The 19,827-nt window shown below is 45.6% G+C and overlaps 1 protein-coding gene across 1 annotated transcript in view; it reads left to right on the forward strand.

The window, feature by feature from the left end:
- TGFB2 (transforming growth factor beta 2) overlaps nt 1-19,827 on the forward strand; it is an 81,057-nt gene that overhangs the window by 43,964 nt on the left and 17,266 nt on the right. Inside the window, 2 exon segments of the mRNA XM_047704481.1 lie at nt 6,379-6,491; nt 6,493-6,543. Of these exon segments, the coding sequence (XP_047560437.1) occupies nt 6,379-6,491; nt 6,493-6,543 (164 nt within the window).

A 19,827-nucleotide genomic window follows, 5' to 3' on the forward strand; every position in this document is an offset into this window, starting at 1 on the left:
TGGGTTCTCTGTTCTGTCTCTGCTTGAGAATCTGCTGAGGGGCTTAAGAAAGTCACTCTCAGTCCAATTAATTAAACAGTTTCTGGGACTGGGACCCAGGCATTCATATTTTCAAAGTTCTCTAGTTTGAAATGTGGAGTCAAGGGAGACAATTAGTACAAGTCATGGGGGAATTCTGTTTATCCATTATCAGTCTTGTGTTGCTGTCATTTCACGTTTTCTCTGTCCTCTCTTTTTTTCTTCTCTTCTTTCTTTCTTTCCTCTTTTAAAAAAAGATTTTATTTATTTATTTGACAGAGAGAGAGCAGAAGTAGGCAGAGGGAGAAGCAGGCTCTCCACTGAGCAGGGAGCCCGACGTGGGGCTCTATCCCCGGACCCTGGGATCATGACTTGAGCCAAAGGCTGATACTTAACTGACTGAACGACACAGGCACCCTGTCCTACTCTTTTTTTTTTCATGTGTAATGCCTGATCAAAAGTTTGGATGCTCCCAATAGATTACTTTCTTTCTTACAAAAAAAAAAAAAGTTTAGATACTCCTTTGATTAAAAAAAAAATAATTCAAAACTATTTTAATGAATGACTACTATGTTCTATGTGCTTTCCTAGATACTTAGGATACTTCATTGAATAAACAAAGCTCTCTCCATGGAGTTTATATTCTAGCAGCAGGAGATGGACAAAAAGAAAGACTAATAATTAGTATTTTCAATTAAGTAGTATGTGATGATCGTGCTTTCAAAAAAAAAAATCTCTCTTAGGTGCTCCCTTTGTCTTCTTGGTGGATTTCTTTTTTTCTGTCTTTAATTTCAGTGGTTGTTAAGCTTTAGGGAATGTACGAGTTGCCCAGGGAATTTGACGAAATGCGGATCACCCCTACCCCACACCCACACTTTGAGAACCTCCACTATGGAGGGCCCACAGCTCCCCTTATCACCAGGAGCCTGGACTACTTGCTAAGGCCTGCGCATCCCGTCCCCAGGAAGGGAGACTACCTTGTATTTAAGGTTCAGGTGAATGGTGAGTGCCTCGGGCAAGAAGACGACCGTATTAGCAAGTAAGCTCCAGATGGTTGAGTGACTCCTTGCCTTTCTAAAGGCTGAGCCCTGCACATTCTCCGGGGTATTTCTTGCAGACCCCCGTCCACATTCTTTGTCAGAGCTCATCATACTGGTCATGCTGTCAGACTTTCCTCAGGTGGTGTTTTTTGCTGCCTTTTTGGGTAAGTAGTCCTACTATGTAGTCCTCCTCCTCCTCCTACTACTAAGTAGTCCTACTATGAGCGTCAGAGGGGGCGGTGGAATAGCTTGACCCAGAGAAGTCCAGTGAGAAGAAAGATGTCTCTCGTCCCCTTTCTGAGGCAGGAGGCTGAAGGCGGGCGGCGGGGATTCTGAGGAAACTTACGTTGACTCCTAGGGACTCAGAGGTAGAGTCGTTTTAAACTGCCCCAGTCCACTTAGCAGCTCCTGGTCCTTCTCTTCTCCGCTTCTAATTAAGTTAGTAGGCAGTAGGAGAGTTTTCTCTCCCCCAGGGTATTCAAGGAAGCCCTGAGGAGCATGTGGCAGCTTTGCTGCAGAATGAGGAGGGGGACAGGAAGGGACGTTTCTGCGGGGAAATTAGTGCCAAACCAGGGCTCCAATGTTCCATCTGCTTCGTTATGCATCCTGACCACATGACTCAATGCATATCAGATAGGGAATTATTTAAATCATTGCATAGATGGAGAAACAGGCTCCGAAAAGCCCAATAATGTCCCCGTTGCCATTAGCTAGCACCGGATGATTTGGGATTAAAATTCAGATGGCCTTGAAGGTCCCACATGGCATTAAGATCCTGTAGCTTTCACCGGGGTGAGGCTGGCTTTAAAACTGTGTGGATGCTTTTCCAAATGAAAATGTGGGGCCTCTTGTTTAAAAAGCAGGGAACATGTGCTGTCCAAGATTCTAAAATACAAAGCTCTTCTTGGCTCCATGATCCCTTTCTCTCTCCTCTCTCTTGACCCGTTGCGGTGATGTCATGGGCTCCTTGATGTCGTGCTCCCATGGGTACGGGGATGCTCCCAGAGCAGGAGCAGACGCGTAGCCCCAGGGCTCTGCCCTCTACCCTGGACTGTGCAGCTGGGCGCCTGCTGCTTCCAGCCACCAGACTGTTGCCGTGTTGAGCCTGGCCTCTCCGGACCGCCACTCCAGCCCATAGGATTACAAACCTGCAGGGTGCTTGGTAACCTGGGTCACAGTGGGCAAGAGTTACCCTCCGAATGCATGGCAATGCTGTGAGCCTCAGGTGGAAACGGCTGCTGGGCTGCCCTGGGAGGGTTCAACGGTGTGTGCCTGACCCCGACTCTCCCAGTGGAGGCTGGGGCCCTAGAGGGTGTGAGGGCTAGTGGGCTGAGGACGATCTTAGGAAGGTCCGCAGGTAACGAGAGATGGAATAGCTCACGAGCCAAGGCTTTACGCCCCCTGTGCACATCTCATTTGTCCCATCAGACTTCCCTTCTAAAGCTTCAATTCAAAGATGAAATTATTAAGGATTTCAAGATGGCAACTATAGAGCATTAAACTCGAGTATGACACTTTTCTGAGCATGGGAACTCTGTGTGACTGCCTGGTCACACGTCCATGCCACGGGCCCTGGGCTGTGATGAATCAAAGAACTGTATGTAAAGATTCCTGGACTGGAGGCGTTTACTTCAGGAGAAGATAATACATAATAAGCTATTATTAAATCATTGGAACAGATAACAAGTCAGTATACATTGCTTATATAAGCAGCTTGTGATTAAATGCATAATTAGTCTTCCTGTTCACTGTTACTTTGTAAAGTGATAACTAGTTAGATTTCCTCATTTCCCCCCCTCTTGTCCATTCCCCCAAATTTGATTCAGCAGGGAGATATGGCCAGTGTTGAGATGAGGGAAACACCACTCACTTGATGTCATTCTGGAATCTCCCATGTGCAAGATTTTCCCTGAGAAGCAGGCCGGCGGGAGAGAGCATGGGAGGAGGCAGAGAATCAGCCTGGAGGTCTGATCCAAAGGGTTGCAGGAAAATCAATTTGATTGACCAAAAAAAAAAAAAAAAGTGGGTCAGAAATGGAGAGGCAGGAGCCAACCAGGATGTGAGTGTGGGTAAGCTGGCAAAGGTCAAGCCCAAGTACCTGACCACCTGGCCAGGGAGTAGGAGCTGGGATTGGAATTACAGAGGACTTCGGGGAGAACTCCCATTCCAAGGGGGGAAATGAGTTCTTGGAGAAGGTAGAGGAAAAAGCTCCATCCCTCCAAGGCGAAGTGGGTGGATTAGGGCTGCATAAGCCATTACATCCCTACCCCGCTGCTTTGGCGCCCCGAACCCGGGGAGTGAGCCGGCCCCATCCCCCGGCTGGGTGTCGATGGCCTGCTGTCGGCCCTGCCCACACTGTGCCTGCAGAAGCTTTTATGAGGCAAGGGGAAGGGTCACAGCCCAGGCCGGAGCATTTGCTGTGACTCTTTCTCCCCTGTCCCCCAATGCAGAAACATTTGCCAAGTCACTCAGTTCCTCTGCCAGGCAGGGGGCTGGTGACCCAGAGCAGATGACAGCAGGGGACAGCTGCAACCGGCCCTTGGAAGCAGTCGTCAGTTTTTTCTGGTCAACAGTCTTTATCGAGGGATCTCCTGGCCTCGTGTCCAGGAGCAGGGGTGTGGGGGAGGCTGCGGCTTCCTCCTGGCCTGGTCCCTTCGCTGTGGTTAGAGACCAAAGCAGAGTTGCTTGTGGGGGCTGCTCTGGGGGCCTCTCCTGGTGTCTGAGCTCCTTCTGCTTCTAAAGCAAGACACCCCCCCCCCAATGCAGATCTGTTTTATCAGGTCTTGAAACAGAACTAGCGGAAGGGGTTCTAAGAGCCAGAGGGGCGGAGGGCCGTTCACCAGTGTATAGGGAGCCGAGCAGAACAGCTGCACTTAACCATCAAGCTGCTCCTGTAAATATTTGCAAACGCCCCTTCAGAGCTCAAAAGCCTCGGACAGGATCATTGGACAATTTGCTTAGAAGAAGAAGAAACAAAATTGACCTCGTGGTCTGAAGCAGCCATAAAAAGAGAGAGTGAGCTTGGGCAGAAGACCAGAAAGGGGGGGAAAAATTGCTCCAAGTTTAATAAACACGAAAGAGAATAAAAATAAATCTCAAGAGCACTTATTTACAAACTCGATGGAGGGATGAAATGGGGCGGGTGGGTCGTGAACGATGGGTGTTTGGGGAAGGAAGAGGAACCGGCCTGTGGGGCTTCCGCCGAATGGGAGGGGAAAACGCGCCGACTGGCTTTGCTCCTCCGGATGCTTCTTCAGAGCGTGTCTGAAGCATCTGCTGTCTCATGGCGGGGGGGGGGGGGGGGGGGGGGCATGGGAGACGAATTCAGCACTAGGCCTGTGGAAGGTTCTGGCCAGCCTGGAGGGTGTAGGGAAGACGTGAGAACCTGGCTCCAGCCTGGCTCCAGCTTCTGGGCTGGGCCTCGCCTGTTTGCGGATGAGCTGGTCAGGCCATGACCGCTGGTCCAATCACTGGCCGGGGTGAGGGGGCGGCATGTTCCAGACGAGAGAAAGATCGATTTCTTCCCAGCAGCCCAGCGGTGACCTTTTCAAATTGCAGCGCTGGGGGTCCAGAAAACCCGGTTGCTTGTAGGCATGTCCGTCCTCCTGAACACCGTCCCCCGACTCCCTCACAGTTGTAGCGCGCTGAGCCATCACTGTGTCCGCATGAATACTTTCTTTTCTCCGACACCTGGATGCTTTAGATTTTTGGGGGTTTTTATTTTGTTTGTTTGTTTGTTTGTTTCGGAGATTTCTGGCTCACGGGCTACAAAGCTTCCATTCACAAGGTCGTTTGGCAGTCATGGTGCGGAGCGTGGCTGGGAATTCACCCCTTCCCCAAAAGTGGCTTTTTGGGAGTCCCAGGACGCGGGGAGAGGGATGGGGTAAGCTCCCTTGAGGGAAAAGAGTGCCGAGCTCTTACAATCAGCAAACCGTCGCATGTTCTCGCTTTTTTTTTTTTTTCCCCAGTCTCATCGTCAGGGCACGGGTTTCCCAAGAAATCATGAAAGGTATTTATTTCTATTTTAAGATCGGCAAGATGGCTCGTTTATTTAATAAGAAGTTAGTCTTGCCAATAGCCAGATGGCTGAGTCTTTTCAAGACTCCTACTGATTGACCAACTATGCCAACAGGGGATGGTTGGTGAATTCCAAGTGTGCAGGGGGCCCTGTCCTAGGGTTGTGGGTTTTGCAGGGGTAGGGAGGAAGACCTGGCAAATCTGGTCTCTGCCCTCAAGATTCTTAAAATTTCCATGGGGGAAAACAAAATAAACAAACATAATGCAGAAGTAATAAAAACACTTGTAAAAAGCCATAAACAACTGTGAATGATTATGTTGTAACGAAGCTACACATTTGAGAAGAGGGTAGGAAGGACTGGAGCTACCCAATTTGGATGGAACATTCTGGAATAATAAAGGAAAGTTTGCAGAAGATCTGGAGGAGAATTGTAGAAAATCTGGAACAAGTGGCCTGTGCAGTGTACAGGCTCCATAAACAGAGGCATGTCTGAACTGCGTGTCCGGGATGGGGACCCGCTTGGTTTTGTTGGAGAAGCTCAGGTGCTTGCTCAAAGGCAGTGGCAAATGACTGTAAAATAACAGCAAAACCTCTAGCAACCCGTGAACTTGAAATTGTTGTGTACTATCTGCTCTGTGTGTTTCAGCTTAGAACTGAAGGCGTTGGGGCTGACTCTTCCTCTCTTTCTCCTCATTAGACCAGATAACCCGTATTGGATGTTATTATTATTTTTTTTTAATTCAAATTTTCTCACCCTAGCTTAACTAGAGGGTACATTTGGTCATATGTGTGTGAAAAAAACAAACTATTGAAGCCAAAAAAGATGCAATGCACGAACCTGGATAGAGCAGAGGATTCGGATGCCAAAACTTCAAGGAAAAAAAATCCACGGGCAGACTGCTTGCCATTAGGAGCTATTTTCTTGGCACATCTGATTAAAGTGTATGTAAGCCCGACAGCTCTCTCCAGGCATCAACTGTCACGAGCTTGCTCCAGTTCACAACCATCTAGGATTTTCCACGGCTCTGTCACTTTCAAAGGATGGGGTTAACAGCATGCCCTCGAACGGAGTTGGAAGTGGTTTGTTAATCTCTATTAATCTGCGACTGCGGTAACCAAATGCACATGTTTATTTATTTTTTCCCCCTCTGGTTAAATTGTTAATGGTATTAAATTGGCCCTTGGAAACGAAATCCTTCTGTAGATATTTCCCATATGTTTTCTTGAGACGATCTCGTGCCGCAGGGTCCTTTTTGAGAGAATAATGGATTTTATCATTTTCAATGATTGCCCTTTTTACAGATGCCATCCCGCCCACTTTCTACAGACCCTACTTCAGAATCGTCCGCTTTGACGTCTCGGCGATGGAGAAGAATGCATCCAACTTGGTGAAAGCAGAGTTCAGAGTCTTTCGTTTTACAGAACCCGAAAGCCAGAGTGCCCGAACAACGGATCGAACTCTACCAGGTAACTTTCGTGTAGGTTGTTTGGTGAACAGTTAGTTTGAAGTCTTAGGGTAAATCCTTTCTGCTGTTGTGACAGAAACCATTCTGGACACTCACAATCATGAGGAAGACTCTCATTTGTTATACCTTTGCTCTCGGTATCTCATTCCTCAATCAGTCGGAAGGAAGAACCTTTAGAAGGAAGTGGTGAAGGTCTGAGCACACTTCTCCCATGGCATAAATGGCTGGGGCACCCCCCCCCCCCCGGGAGGGATGGTGCCAGAAGTCCACCTCCCCAACCTGGAAAGTCAGACAGTGTTGGCCTTTCTATTGTCCTCTCTCTTCCTATAATTTTCCCTCTTTTTGTCCCCTCTTTCCTATCTCCTGCCCCTTCGCTAACCTCCTTCTCTGTCCAGCTCCCCCCACCTCCATTTCCTGTCTCCCTCTGCCCTGCATTATTTCAGGCAGCCCCGACATCACTTTCATCTCTCTAAGTACAGGTGCTGGGCACCTGTGTTAAAAGATGATGATGACGGGGCACCTGGTGGTTTAGTGGGTTAAAGACTCTGCCTGCAGCTCAGGTCATGATCTCAGGGTCCTGGGATCAAGGCCTGCATCAGGCTCTCTGCTCGGCAGGGAGTCTGCTTCTCTTCCTCTCTCTCTGCCTGCCTCTCTGCCTACTTGTGATCTCTGTCTGTCAAATAAATAAATAAAATCTTTAAAAAAAAAAGATGATGATGAGGAGGAGGATGAAGAAGAAGTGCCAAGTCACTGACATTTCTGAAAGGCTCTTAAGAGCTTCTCAAGTGGATTACAGAGCAGTAGATTGCATTTTCTAAAAGCTGAGGGAGATGCAGAACATCCTGTGCCATCCCAGACTCACTGAGTCAGAACGCATACAATTTAGAGCAGAATCTACTGTTTCCACAAGACCTTTGGGTGATTCGAATGCACTTGGAAACACTGCTCAAAAAGCCCTGAGTCTGAGGAGGGAAGCAGACCTGTGCACGATTGACTTCTGCGTGTCGTAGGGTGATAGGAACGGTGTGGTAGAGGGCAGAGTGAAGAGATTTCACCAGGGAGTTGACATCTGACCAGGGCCTTGAGAAGCATCGGTTAAAACAGGATGAGGGACGATCATTCTTGACAGAGGAGCAACCCATTCAAAAACACAGCCTTGAAGGGACCTGTCGAGGGCACCATGTAGATTGTGCTTGGGAGAGACTGGAGGTGAGAGATGACTGGGAGAAGCTTGTCCTCCAGAGAGAGTATTTAGAGGGAAACCAAAGGTCAAGAAACACACCAGAGAACCATGATGCTAAGGAGGAGACATGGGTGACTGTATGACTAAAACGGGGCTTACTTGAGGAAAAGAAAGATATTGACATCTGTAGGCAGAAACTTCTAGTTGTTCTGGATTCTAAACACTTGGAAACGTCGATACTTTGGATGAGAATTTTCTTTGTGTTTGTTATGAGAATGAGGAATTACCACACTAATAAATGTTGTGTATGAGATTGCAGAGAGTAGGTTTTAAAAGTTCTAAAAAGAGTCTTCAAGTACTAATGTGTGTTCATGAAAGCTAATGCTTACTTATTAAAATGAATCCCCAAGGACCTCTTCTTGGAGGACCTCAAATCTTGGTGCATGTTCTGAGAGCACTATGAGGAGCCATTCCTTCCAGTCACCTAGGATAGCGTCAGCGTGGGCTTCCTGAGTACCAGAGACTTGTTAGGCGTGTTATAAGTACTGTCTCCATTAATACTCCCAGCTCTACTGTGAGGCTGGCATGATGAGGTATTCTTTTCTTTTATAGAAATGACTGAAATATAATAGCAGTATAACATGATACTAGTTTAAGGGGTACAATGTAGTGATTTGACATATGTCTGTATTGCAAAACGTCTACCACAGTAAGTTCAGTTTACATCGATCACTTCCCATAGTTACACAAATTTTCCCCCCTGTGGTGAGGACTTTCAAGATGTACTCTCTGAGCAACTTTCAAATACATGCTACAGCGTGGTTGGCTACAGTCCCATGCTGTACCTTGTACCCCCCAGGACTTATCTATCTTATTACTGGAAGTTTCGACATTTTTGATCATATTGCCCATTGAAGGTATTCTTTTGACTACTGTGTCTTCCTCCTTTTCACAGAGGAAGATGCTGAGTCAAAGAGAAAGTAAGTCCCTTGGCCAGGATCAACACAGCTAGGAAGGGGCAGGGTGGCCACCCCAGTTCAGCTGTGACTCCCAGGTGCCCGCTTCTCACTACACCTTGTGCATTCCCTTCCTCTTTGCCTCGGTATCAGCCAGAAGAGAAGGAAAACAAGAGAAACCACACCAGCCAGAGAGTGGATTGGTATCTGGAGGGAAAACAAAGACTGGGTTCTCTGAAAAAGAAGCTAGGGCAAAGGTAGCCAGATAGATAATTCAAGGTAATTAAAAAAATAATAAAAACAAAACATGATTCCTTGTTCTCTCTTTCCTTCTTTCTCAATTAATTGCCTTTATATGGGCGCAGGGGTGGCTCAGTAGGTTAAGCCTCTCTCAGGTCATGATCTTCAGGATCCTGGGATCGAGCCCTGCAAGGGGCTTTCTGCTCAGCAGGGAGCCTGCTTCCCCTTCTCTTTCTGCTGCTGCTCTGCCTACTTGTGATCTCTCTCTCTCTGTCAAATTAATGAATAAAATCTTTAAAAAAGTTACCTTTATATGTCTTGTGTATGGAGGATAGCATCATGGATTATCCTCCCTGGCTCCATTTCAGTGGTCTGACTTCAATCAGTTGAAGGCAGGATCTCTACATCTTGTTGCTCTAAGCTAAGCTGCCAAGTCATTGTTACTCTTAGGCCCCGGACCCTATGCTCCAAGGGGCGGCCTCTGGTAAGGGCAGAATTAACTTGAGCACTTGCCTTACTCTCGGAGACCATCTCATCGCCAGGAAGGGATGTGTCCCTCGAGGCTGGTCATTTAGAGGACCTTTAGTAAATTCTTCCTCAGTGACTTCTTAGTGGCTGTGTACCTTCTGGGAGGTTACTGCCACATGGGCTCTCCCATCACTGGAGCAGTAAGATCTGCACAGATCGGAGTCCCTAGTTGGAAGAGGAACAGCGCAAGATGGAAGCATGTTGTGTGAAGAGGGTGAGCATGGGCTTGTTCACTGTCCCTGAACACAGGAACTGGAAGGAGGTGCTTTTAGAGGGCAAGGAAGGAAGGAAACAATTCCTCATCTATGGAGAGCTCAACGAGGCAGCAGTCTCACCTCCTGAAACACGGCTAGGAAGTAAGTCAGAGACCCCTGACCACTGTCACAGAAGACACAAAGCACACACACAGCTGAGTTCATGGAAAGGCAGCCTTTGGCCCTTTATTCACTTGTGACCAGGGGTGTCGTCTCTAGGACCACAAGAAATCAGAAGCGCTGAATTAGAAGGGGAGGGCTGGGGGTGGATGCTTTGGCAGAAGCAGATGATCCTTCAGACTTGGAATTTTGCCCACATACCTCGATGATACTGGCCCCCTAAAATCAGATCATAGAATGAACACGGTGCTTGCTGCGGGCACTTTTTCCAATTCTTACCCTGTTTTTAGCTAACCCAGCCCTGACAGCTATGGCATCCCACCTGGCTCCTGACGTCTGCTGTGGTGTCTTTATTTGGAGTCCCATTTTTGGCTTGTTCTCTGACTTTCCACTTGCCTTCAGCAGCCATGTGGCCGTCTCTGCAGCCTTCAGGAATAAACTCCCTCTTCTAGAGGGAGTTTATTTATTTTTTTCCCCTCTTCTAGCCCCGGTACGGAAATTGGTGCTTATGATAAGAGCCTTGAATTAGAAGGTGAGGTTAGATGATATTCAGGAAACTGAATACATGTAATAAAATTTCAGAGTTTCAAGTCTAAAACTGCTGACATGTTACCTTGTGGGGGTGGGGGCAAGGCTTGGTGCTTACATGAGGAGATCTTTTGCTATTTGGAGAGCTCCACTATTCAGAAGGACAAAGCCTCTGAAGTTTCCAGATGCCCTTTGATTACTGTATACTTGACACGCAACTGGCATTCTAGTCCCTAGAAAAAGAAGGGTAGGAGGATTATGAATAGGTTCTCAGGCTGTTCAGAGGGTTGAATGGATAATTTATTAGAATTCCTCAGGGCATTTGTTTTAAGCAGGGGGGAGAATGTGTGTGTCTAAGTATGCGCACATGCAAGTTCATGGGTAGGTGCTGGTGCCCCTGGAGTATGAAAGCCCTGTGGGAGCTTTTATAAGGCCGCCCATAGTCCCTTTCTCTAGATTCCATATTCTCCCTAGAGGGAAAAAAAAAATTAAAAAACCTGTGTTTGGACAGGTGTGGTTTTGCAAAGGCTCTCAGATCTCTGGATATGCGCATTCTTCATTCTCCATTTGGGAATCCCAGATTTCAAGGCAGGGTTGGGGGTCGTTCTGTCCCATAGGTTCTATACAGGTATCCTTCTAGAGTCAGAATACCAGGCTGGATAAGATAGCTTTTCTGTGAGTGAGTTCACAGTTTGTCTTGTCCGGGGCTGTGTGTGTGTCGATTCCTCCTCGCCTGGGAGGCTTTAGGACACCCCGAGCTTCCGTGGAAGTCACATTTAGCTTGGTGAGGGGACTCGGAGTTCTCACGGCTCTCATCTCTCTACAGAATAGTCTGTCAGAACTTTGATGAATGGTGGTAAAATAAAGCTTACTGTCCTCCTGCTCTGATTTTGGTGATGTCGACAGACTGTAAATAGCATATACTGGTGGGATCGTGCAATACTCAAGTCTACACCAATGCTGGAGGGAATATGAGGGGGATAAAGCACTTTGATAGATGAAGAAAAAGAAGAGGGGAAAAAAGACACAAACTGAACCTTTTCCAAATGGGAATGACCCTTACCATGTTTTTAAAGCTTTATGCCAAAGGCAGCCTTTATTGGAATACGATCAGATCAAGCTCCAGTAATCTGGGAATGCCTTCAAACCTACAATCTTGAAAATAGCTCTCAGCTCATTTGGAAATTTGAACACATCTTTCTCTGATTAACCTGCTCCTACATTTACGATTAAAATCATGCCCAGAGTTATAAGAGAGAGAATAGATAGGGAAGAGAAACATTCTTCAAAATGAATATCACCAACTTGAACAAAGGCACCTGCCATCTTGGACTGGGGAAAATTCCCAATTTTACAAGTGAAGAAATGAGGCCCCAAGAAATTAATAACTTATTTAAGGGCAGTCATGACTTCATGGCCCCATGAGACCACCAACCAATACTTAACGTTCGCTATACTGACCTCAAAGGACCTTGTAGCTTTCAGATATTTCTAGCTTCCCCTCACTAACTCACACCCTTTCCAAACTAACTGCTCATTTCAAACTTTACCACCTCTAGGATAGTAAGACTTGTACTTTCATGACTGTTTTGACAATCTAGTCACTGAATAACAAGCTACCCCAAAATTTCATGGCCTCAAATAACAAATATCTGACACTGTGTCTCAGAAGTACACACTTTCCACTAATAGAGATATTCCCAAAGTACTGTTCAAGCAAAAGCTGGGAGGATCCAGAGAAATGCCTCAGAATTCATTTTTTTTCCCCCAGAGGGGGAGTTGTGACAGTTTGGGGTGGAGGGCAGCCTGGCATCTAGGTTGGACTCCTTGGGGGAAGCCATCTGTCTGAATCAAGAGATTCCTTTGAGCCCAGCAATATTTACAGCAGGGATATCTGAATAAATCAGACTGAGATCAGAGCAGATTTGGTTAATTAATATGCACAGCGATTTCTTTAATCATGTTGGGACTCCTTTGACTGCGTTTCAGTGTGTGTGCTAATACCCTGGGATTCGATGGCTCCATCTATGCTCTCTTTTCACCCTTTACGAGGCAACATGGTGGCAGGTTCAATGGCAAGAGTATTGTGACCTCAGTTTCCTTAACAATTCCTGATTAGCTTGGTGTTTATTGGAAGGGTAAGTTAAACAATGTCTTTACCTCCCAGATGGAGAGTGGGCACTCAACATGTCCTGGTTCAATTCCTTCCATGTCATCTCTTCGATTTTGGCTTCAAAACCTTTGATTCCTTGAAGAGGAAGAGCCCTAACAGAATTACCCGCCCAAGTCAGTTGCCAGATTATTTTTAAGATTAATTTCTTAGCTTCAGGCCACTAATAAAATCATGCAAAATCACTCCTTGGGAGACAAGGTGATGTCATGAGCTCATACATCATAAAACATTGGGAGAAAAAGGTCATCTTCTTGCATGGCGCTGGTATGAGACCATTAGTGTTGGCGGCAGATAACTTGGGAGAGTACAGTCTGCTGATGGGTGCCTGTTGGTTGGTAGAAGATAAATGTGCTGAGATGAAATAAACTCAAGTGGATTTCAGAGGAATTCTGAATCTTATATATGTAATATATAGAATACATATATATATTTTAAATATAGATATGTGTGTATACATAATTTTATATATACATATAACATCTCTGCAAAATATTTTATTTTATTTTATTTTATTTATTTATTTTTTAAAGATTTTATTTATTTATTTGACAGAGAGAGATCACAAGTAGACGGAGAGGCAGGCAGAGAGAGAGAGAGAGGGAAGCAGGCTTCTCGCCAAGCAGAGAGCCCGATGCGGGACTCGATCCCAGGACTCTGGGATCATGACCTGAGCCGAAGGCAGCGGCTTAACCAACTGAGCCACCCAGGGGTCCCTCTGCAAAATATTTTAAACTATGCACATCCTGAGGCTTTACAGTGAAAATGCAAGGTTAATGGCTTGAGCCTGCTTTTGAAGGGACTCTAAGGTGGCAAAACAAAGGGTGAGGTTCCATCACTGTGGGGAGCATGGCACTGATGGTGTTAATAAGAATTGCCCCCTTTTCCGAACCCCAACCACATGCACATGCACGTGTTCCTATGCACACACACACACACACACACACACACACATCAGTTTTCATTTCTCATATTGCCCAAGGGTGTGTAAAATAAAAAGAGGTCAGCCAAAAAAACCGACTGTCTGTTGTTAGACTTGCAAAAAGTGCTACTGAAAAAAAAGTTATACTGTGCTTCTGTTATACAGAATTTTACAGCATACAATCCCCTTAATGCTGATCCTGACTCTGGTGCCACATTGGAGACACACAGTAGAGTAACCTGCTTAAAAAAAAAAGCCATGAGGTATATATAATAAACACTTTGTTTGCACAAGGCTATTAATATCTCTGGTTTTTTCAAACTGATCGAATGACAGGCTTGCCTCATGAGGAAATCGGATTGTTATCATTCGGGTTAAGTCACGACGTTACTCAATGTTAACCTTGAGAGCAGACGGGACCCCAAAAGTTGTGCGAATAGTAGTCCTCCCCACTGTATTGAAAAAAACATGGATAGTCATGCAATAGTTACTAATAATTCCATGGTCCTTTTGTGGAATATGATTGTGTAATGATATTGATAATTATCACCAACACACGGGGCGCACTGTATGCTAGGCACGATTTAAGTGTTTTATATAGATGGAGTCATTCAATCCTTTTATAAGCCTCTGAGGTGGGTTCTTATCCTCATTTTACAAAAGAGGAAACTGAGGCACAGAGAAGTCGAGTAACTTGCCCAGGCCCTTGCAGAGGTAGAATTTGAACCCGGGCAGTCTGGCCCCACAGGCCATGCTCTGGACCACTTGCCCACACTCGCAGGAAGAACGCAGGCTCTGGGTTGGGGCCAGTGGGAGTTCAAGGTGTGGTTTCGCCCCTCCGGAGAGTCTGAGGAAGTCACATCACTGAGCCAATTTCCACATCAGTAAAATGTGAGTAAAAACACCTCCTTGGCCAGGACTTCGTAAAGCGAACACGGAATGCATGGAAACTCCTAGCACAATGTACTTCGACTCAATGGTCACTCTCATATTATTACTATAGTTGCCAAAGCATCGAGTCTGAACTTTTGTACGAAACAGCCTCTTCAATTTTTGATCTGTTCACAGTCTCGTAAAAATGAAAACTCCCTCCGGTCTCTACTACTGCAGGGTCAGGCTCTTGGTGGCTGTCCCGGGAGTTCGCTTCAGAGCCTCCTGAAATACTATTTTCAACTCAGTTCCACTCCTGGCGGTCTCACTCAGTCGCTGATGAGCAGCTCTAGGCAGGAAAGAAGAGAATCTTTGTGGAGGGGTTTTGGGGGGGGCGGGGTGAGGGGGTTGGGTTCATCTTCTGCCTCTTCTTATTTATTAGCGTTTTGGTCTTACAAACCACTCATGTCTCCGAGCCTCAGTTTTTCATCATAAAATGGAGATCATAGTTCTAATGAGTCATGGGGAGGAGAAGCACGTGAAGGGTCTGGCACGTTGGATGCACGGAGAGTGCATTATTATCAGGGTTTGCTTATCATCCAGAACATGGTTTATATTTCCCCTAGACATGGCTTGTGATTATGACACCACTGTGTGATTTTGTCACTCATGTCTGGTCGGATGAGGGCTCATCAGACCGACTTCCTGTTATCAGGGGGGCAGGGCGGGCTCGTGGGGAGCAGCTCCTTGTTTGCTTCATAAGGCTCTGTTTTAAAAAATCTTCTTAGTGTCTGCCAACTGTTGGACAACCTTCACTAGGGCAAAAGATGGTTCCGAGGGAGGATGTATGTTTATTTCTTGATATTCACAATGCTCGGGATTTTTTCTTTTTCTTTTTTTTTTTCTTTTTTAAAACCTCTCCTCTAGAACTGGATTCAGAGCCTACAAATACATAATTGGAAATTCCTTCAATGGAAACACATCTGAACCTCTGAAAGGTGGTGTTAATTTTTGGAAACTGCCAAAGTTCTGGTGACGAGGAAATTGAAAAGTAATTAATTTTCCTACATGATAGCTGGTTTTCAAAGACAGATCTGAAATCCAGCCCCTTCTCCTCTTTGCGGCTGATACTCTCATCCAAGGGGTTTTTGACTCTCGCCTTTGCAGTACGGTCCTGGCCGGACCAGGTGTGTCCCCCGGCCTGGCTCTTGCCCCTGACCTCCTTAGAGTGTGTGTGTGTGTAGTTAAGAGTGATTTCCACTGAGATGTGGGTCAGATCTCAATCCCCTGTGATGGCTTCTCACCTCACTTCACCAAGGAGCCAAAGCCCTTACTGTGCCTGGGCCTGTTTCTCGCTAGGCCTCCAGCCCTCCAGCCACCCCCCCCCCCCCCCCGGCTTTCTGCTCTCACTCAGTCCCCTCCCCCCGCACCTCCTCCTCCTGGCTACACCTCAGACACCTGCCTTTACTCCCTCCTAAACTCTGGCCACTGTGCCCTCCTCCCACATGGTCCTTCCTGCCTCTCTTCCTTCCCTGCTTCCTCAGATGTCACTGGCTTACAGAGGCCTTCGTGGCCACCCTAACATCTCAGGGCCCCTCTTCCCAACATTTCCTACCCCCACTCTCCACTGCATTCTTCCTCTCCAGGCCCTTCATCATTTGTCTGTACTTGATCTTCTGCCCTTCCTCTATCTGCTTTACCTTCACCCCTGGGGACAGATTCCCGGAACGATACGTGGTATGCGGTGGGTGTTCAACAAATGTTTTCCAAGGAATTGAAGATGTATTTCAAAATGAGATTCAAGTGCAAGGAAATGTTGTGAAATAAGTGTGTAATATCATGAGGGGACTCTTCTGAGAAATATTTTTCCTTTATTTGGATTTGGAAATTCTGCTACATTTGTTTTAAAGATATCTGTCTAACTATCGAGAAAGAAACATATACCTACCCATTTTTTTGTTATTTACTCAGAGCTAGTGCTGGTTAAGTGGATAATAATGATGTAGGTTAAAAAAAATATTACATAAGAGATTCGTGAAACTGATATTCTTAGGTAACCCATAAACTCTATGTCTGCAGAAAAACCGGAGTCATTATTTTATTTTTCGACTCATTGCTTTATAATCTCACCCCCTAAATTAAAGTTCTCAACTGAATGTAAGAAGGGACTTAAATTGTAATGTAGGCCATATGTGTTGTTGGGAGCCAGGAAGTAGGAAAGGGTGTTAGAAGTATGGTTTTCAAGTGTGTGTGTGTTGGTGTCAAGTCAGAGTGGACTTGGAAAGGGAGATCAATCAAAAAAAAATCAGAAGATATGGCCCCAGAGAGCTTGCAGTCTTGTTGGGGAGACTCCTTCCCACAGCAGGAAACAACTGGAATTATCAAAATCCGCAGTCCTAGGCTGTGTGGTCCAGCCTCAAGGATAGACGTGACTTGAGGTCTTGACCTAGTTTCCCTTCAGATGCTGTTGCTAACTGTTGGCCTGCACATATCTCTTTCTAGCCTGCACCGATGTGACTTTTGCCCAGCTGAATCTTTTTTTTCCTCTGCTGTGTGATTCATAGGTGATGGTCTTCTGAATGCTATTGAGCTGTGACATCTGAGAGACTTTGTGTTCACACAAAGGACTCCTTCATCCCTCAGACCTGTGGAAATGAATTTACTTGTTTATGCATACAGGCAGTCAGCACAAAGGCCCATCTGTAGAGAATGAAAAAAAAATGGAAGGAAACAATAGAGAATTAATAAGGTGTGTTCATCATAGAGGCAAGGCTTTCCTGTGTGTGTGCGCGTGTATGTGTGCGCGTGTATATGTGTTTGTGTGTGTATGTGTAGCTTGAAGACCTCTCTGGCGACATTTCCATAAAGGCCATTAGAGATCTATATATGCCCTTCTTTATCCTAATTGTACACGGATATGTATAATACAGGAACTCTGTGCCTTACAGAGAAAGACTTACTATAGTGACACAATAATGTAGATATCCAAGACCCAGAGACACTGTATTTTATGTGTGTCTTTCTTTTGAAGCTGATCTGTACTCCATGGGAGTCTACTCTCCAGGCCCTCTCGAAGCTCTTGTGAGGTATACATTACCACCTCCTCTTAGAGGGATGCAATTTCAAAGGAGCCAGGGCAATTACAAGACAGGGCGATGGGAGAAGCAAGATAAGTATTGGGTCCGTTAAGCCACTTCTGAAGGATCATCAGGTGGTCTGTCTGTGTATTAAGCACCCTAAAGTGACCCAGCGTTGTTCAAGAAGCCTGCAGGCGAGCAGGAACAGAGAGCTACATTTATGCCTCAGGGGAAGAAAAGAAGCCATTTCCCTACTTCTGAAAAAGCCCTACTTTCTATTACTTGAAAATTCCCTTTCTTGCTTTTTCTCCTTTATTTTCATTCCACAGTGAAATATATTAAATAGAAAAGGAAAAGATAGTATAAAGTTGCTTACACTGATAATTCTTTCTGTCCTCCTTGTCATATACATAAATATGGTATATAGATACACATACACATAATCTCTGTGATGTGTGTGCATAAAATTCCAAATTTATAGCATAAAAGATGGATTGTTCAAGGGCTTATTTATCACTTGATTGTGTGTGTCTTTCTAATGAAGTCTGCTAGTCAACAAGCATTTGCCAAGAACGGACTGTGCAAATTCAGTGGCATAATTTGTGGAAGAATAAGAAAGAGCCAGAACGTCCTTTGTTTTGAAGGACTTCATGGTCAGAGCATTTGGAACGTACTCAGCCCAGTGTAACATTTGAACACTTACTGTGATAGTTTAATTGTGTTCCCTCGAAAAAAGACATGTTGAAGTCCTAATCCCTGGGATCTCAGAAGGTGACCTTTCTTGGAAATAGAGTCATTATAGATATAATCGGTTAGGTCAAAATGAGGTCCTACTGTGGTAGGGGGTAGACCCCTCATTCTGTATGATCAGTGTTCTTATAAGAAGATGACCATGTAAAGACAGAGACACACAGAGACAATGCCATGTGAAGACAAAGGCAGAGATCGAAGTTAGGTAGCTTCAAACCAACAAATGCCAAAGATTGCCAACAAAACACCAGGTACTGAGAGAGGTAAGAAAGGATCCCCTTCTGGAGGTGTCCCAGGAGACACGGCCCAGCCAACACCTTGATTTCTGACTTCTGATCCCCAGGACCACGAGAGAGGTCATTTCTGCTCTTTTAAACCACCCAGTTTGTAGTGCTCTGTTCCAAGAGCTAATGTACCAAGTACATTAATGTACTTCCGGGGCAAATTCTCCCTGAGTTCAAGCTTCCGGTGCTTAGGATGGGTGAAGGAGCCCTGCAGAGAAAGGAAGGTGACATTTATTTGTTCTCTTTTGTAATGAGCCAGGACGTCTCTATGATGTGGCCTGTGTTCTCACAGTGCCCAGGGTTCTTGCCAGCCTTTCCGACGTTAGTAGTTACCTGTCACTTTGGTGACGGTTATCTCCCTGCTCCCGGTCATGCCCTGCATCATGACCTCACTGTGGCCTGTGAAGGCAGGGCTTTCAGTTGTTGTTGGGAGACCTCATTCCCATACTAGAGTGCAGACTCTTTTAGGAGCGGGGACCATCTTACTGTCCTGGACAGAAGGGTAATGCTTTGCTCACAACAAGTGCTTCAGAGCGGTTGAACTAGCCTGGAGAAGTGAGCTATGAAATTACATTGGAACAGATGAATAAATGAAGACTCATGCACGTATAAGGTGCCCAGCAATTATTCAACAAATGAATCAATAACCAAACTAATGAACTGATCATATAAAATATTACAGAACTTATAGGTTGCTTTTTTTTTTTTTTTCATGTGGACAAACATCTCCTCCACAGTCATTGCAAAGGGTATATCAGAGAATCACCTGTTCCTCCTGCAGAAAAGCCAAGAAACACCTTCAGGAGTGGGCTCTGTTTGTCTGTTTGCAGGAGAGGAAAGGTTGATGGAAGCAAGATTTCAATCCAGAGAGTCAGATCTCTAAAATTAAATAAATGAATATGAATTCTTCAAGCCTCCAGGGTCAGCAAACTAGAGCACAGGGATTATGGGGATGTAAATAAGTGCATGTTTCCCTCTCTGTTTTAGTAGCTGGTTATTCCCTTGGAAGAAATGGACATTTATGCACAGGCAGGATTACCCTTGAGGCCGGTGCGCAAGGGGCTGAATACTTGGCACACACAGTGATTGCTGAGGGGCTCAGATGAGAAAAGGGATTTCAGAGTGAAAATGACCATTTCATTGAAAAGCTGAGCTGAAGAGTAAGAAGGTTTTTGTGATTGTTAAGCTTGTTTTTGTTTTTAAGTTATAACTGGGAGAGTGGGGAAGGCATACTGATAGGGATTCTAGTCTAAACGCAGAGCTGGGACATGGAATATACATTTTAGGGATAGGGTTTAGATTAGTTTTCTAGGGATGAGAGGCAAGTCTAGGCTGATAGATTGGTAGCAAGTTATGTCTTAAATACTAAACTACGGGATCTGGAGTTTATTCACTAGACAGTA

Source organism: Lutra lutra, chromosome 15, assembly GCF_902655055.1.
Source record: "Lutra lutra chromosome 15, mLutLut1.2, whole genome shotgun sequence".
Lineage (NCBI taxonomy): Eukaryota > Metazoa > Chordata > Mammalia > Carnivora > Mustelidae > Lutra > Lutra lutra.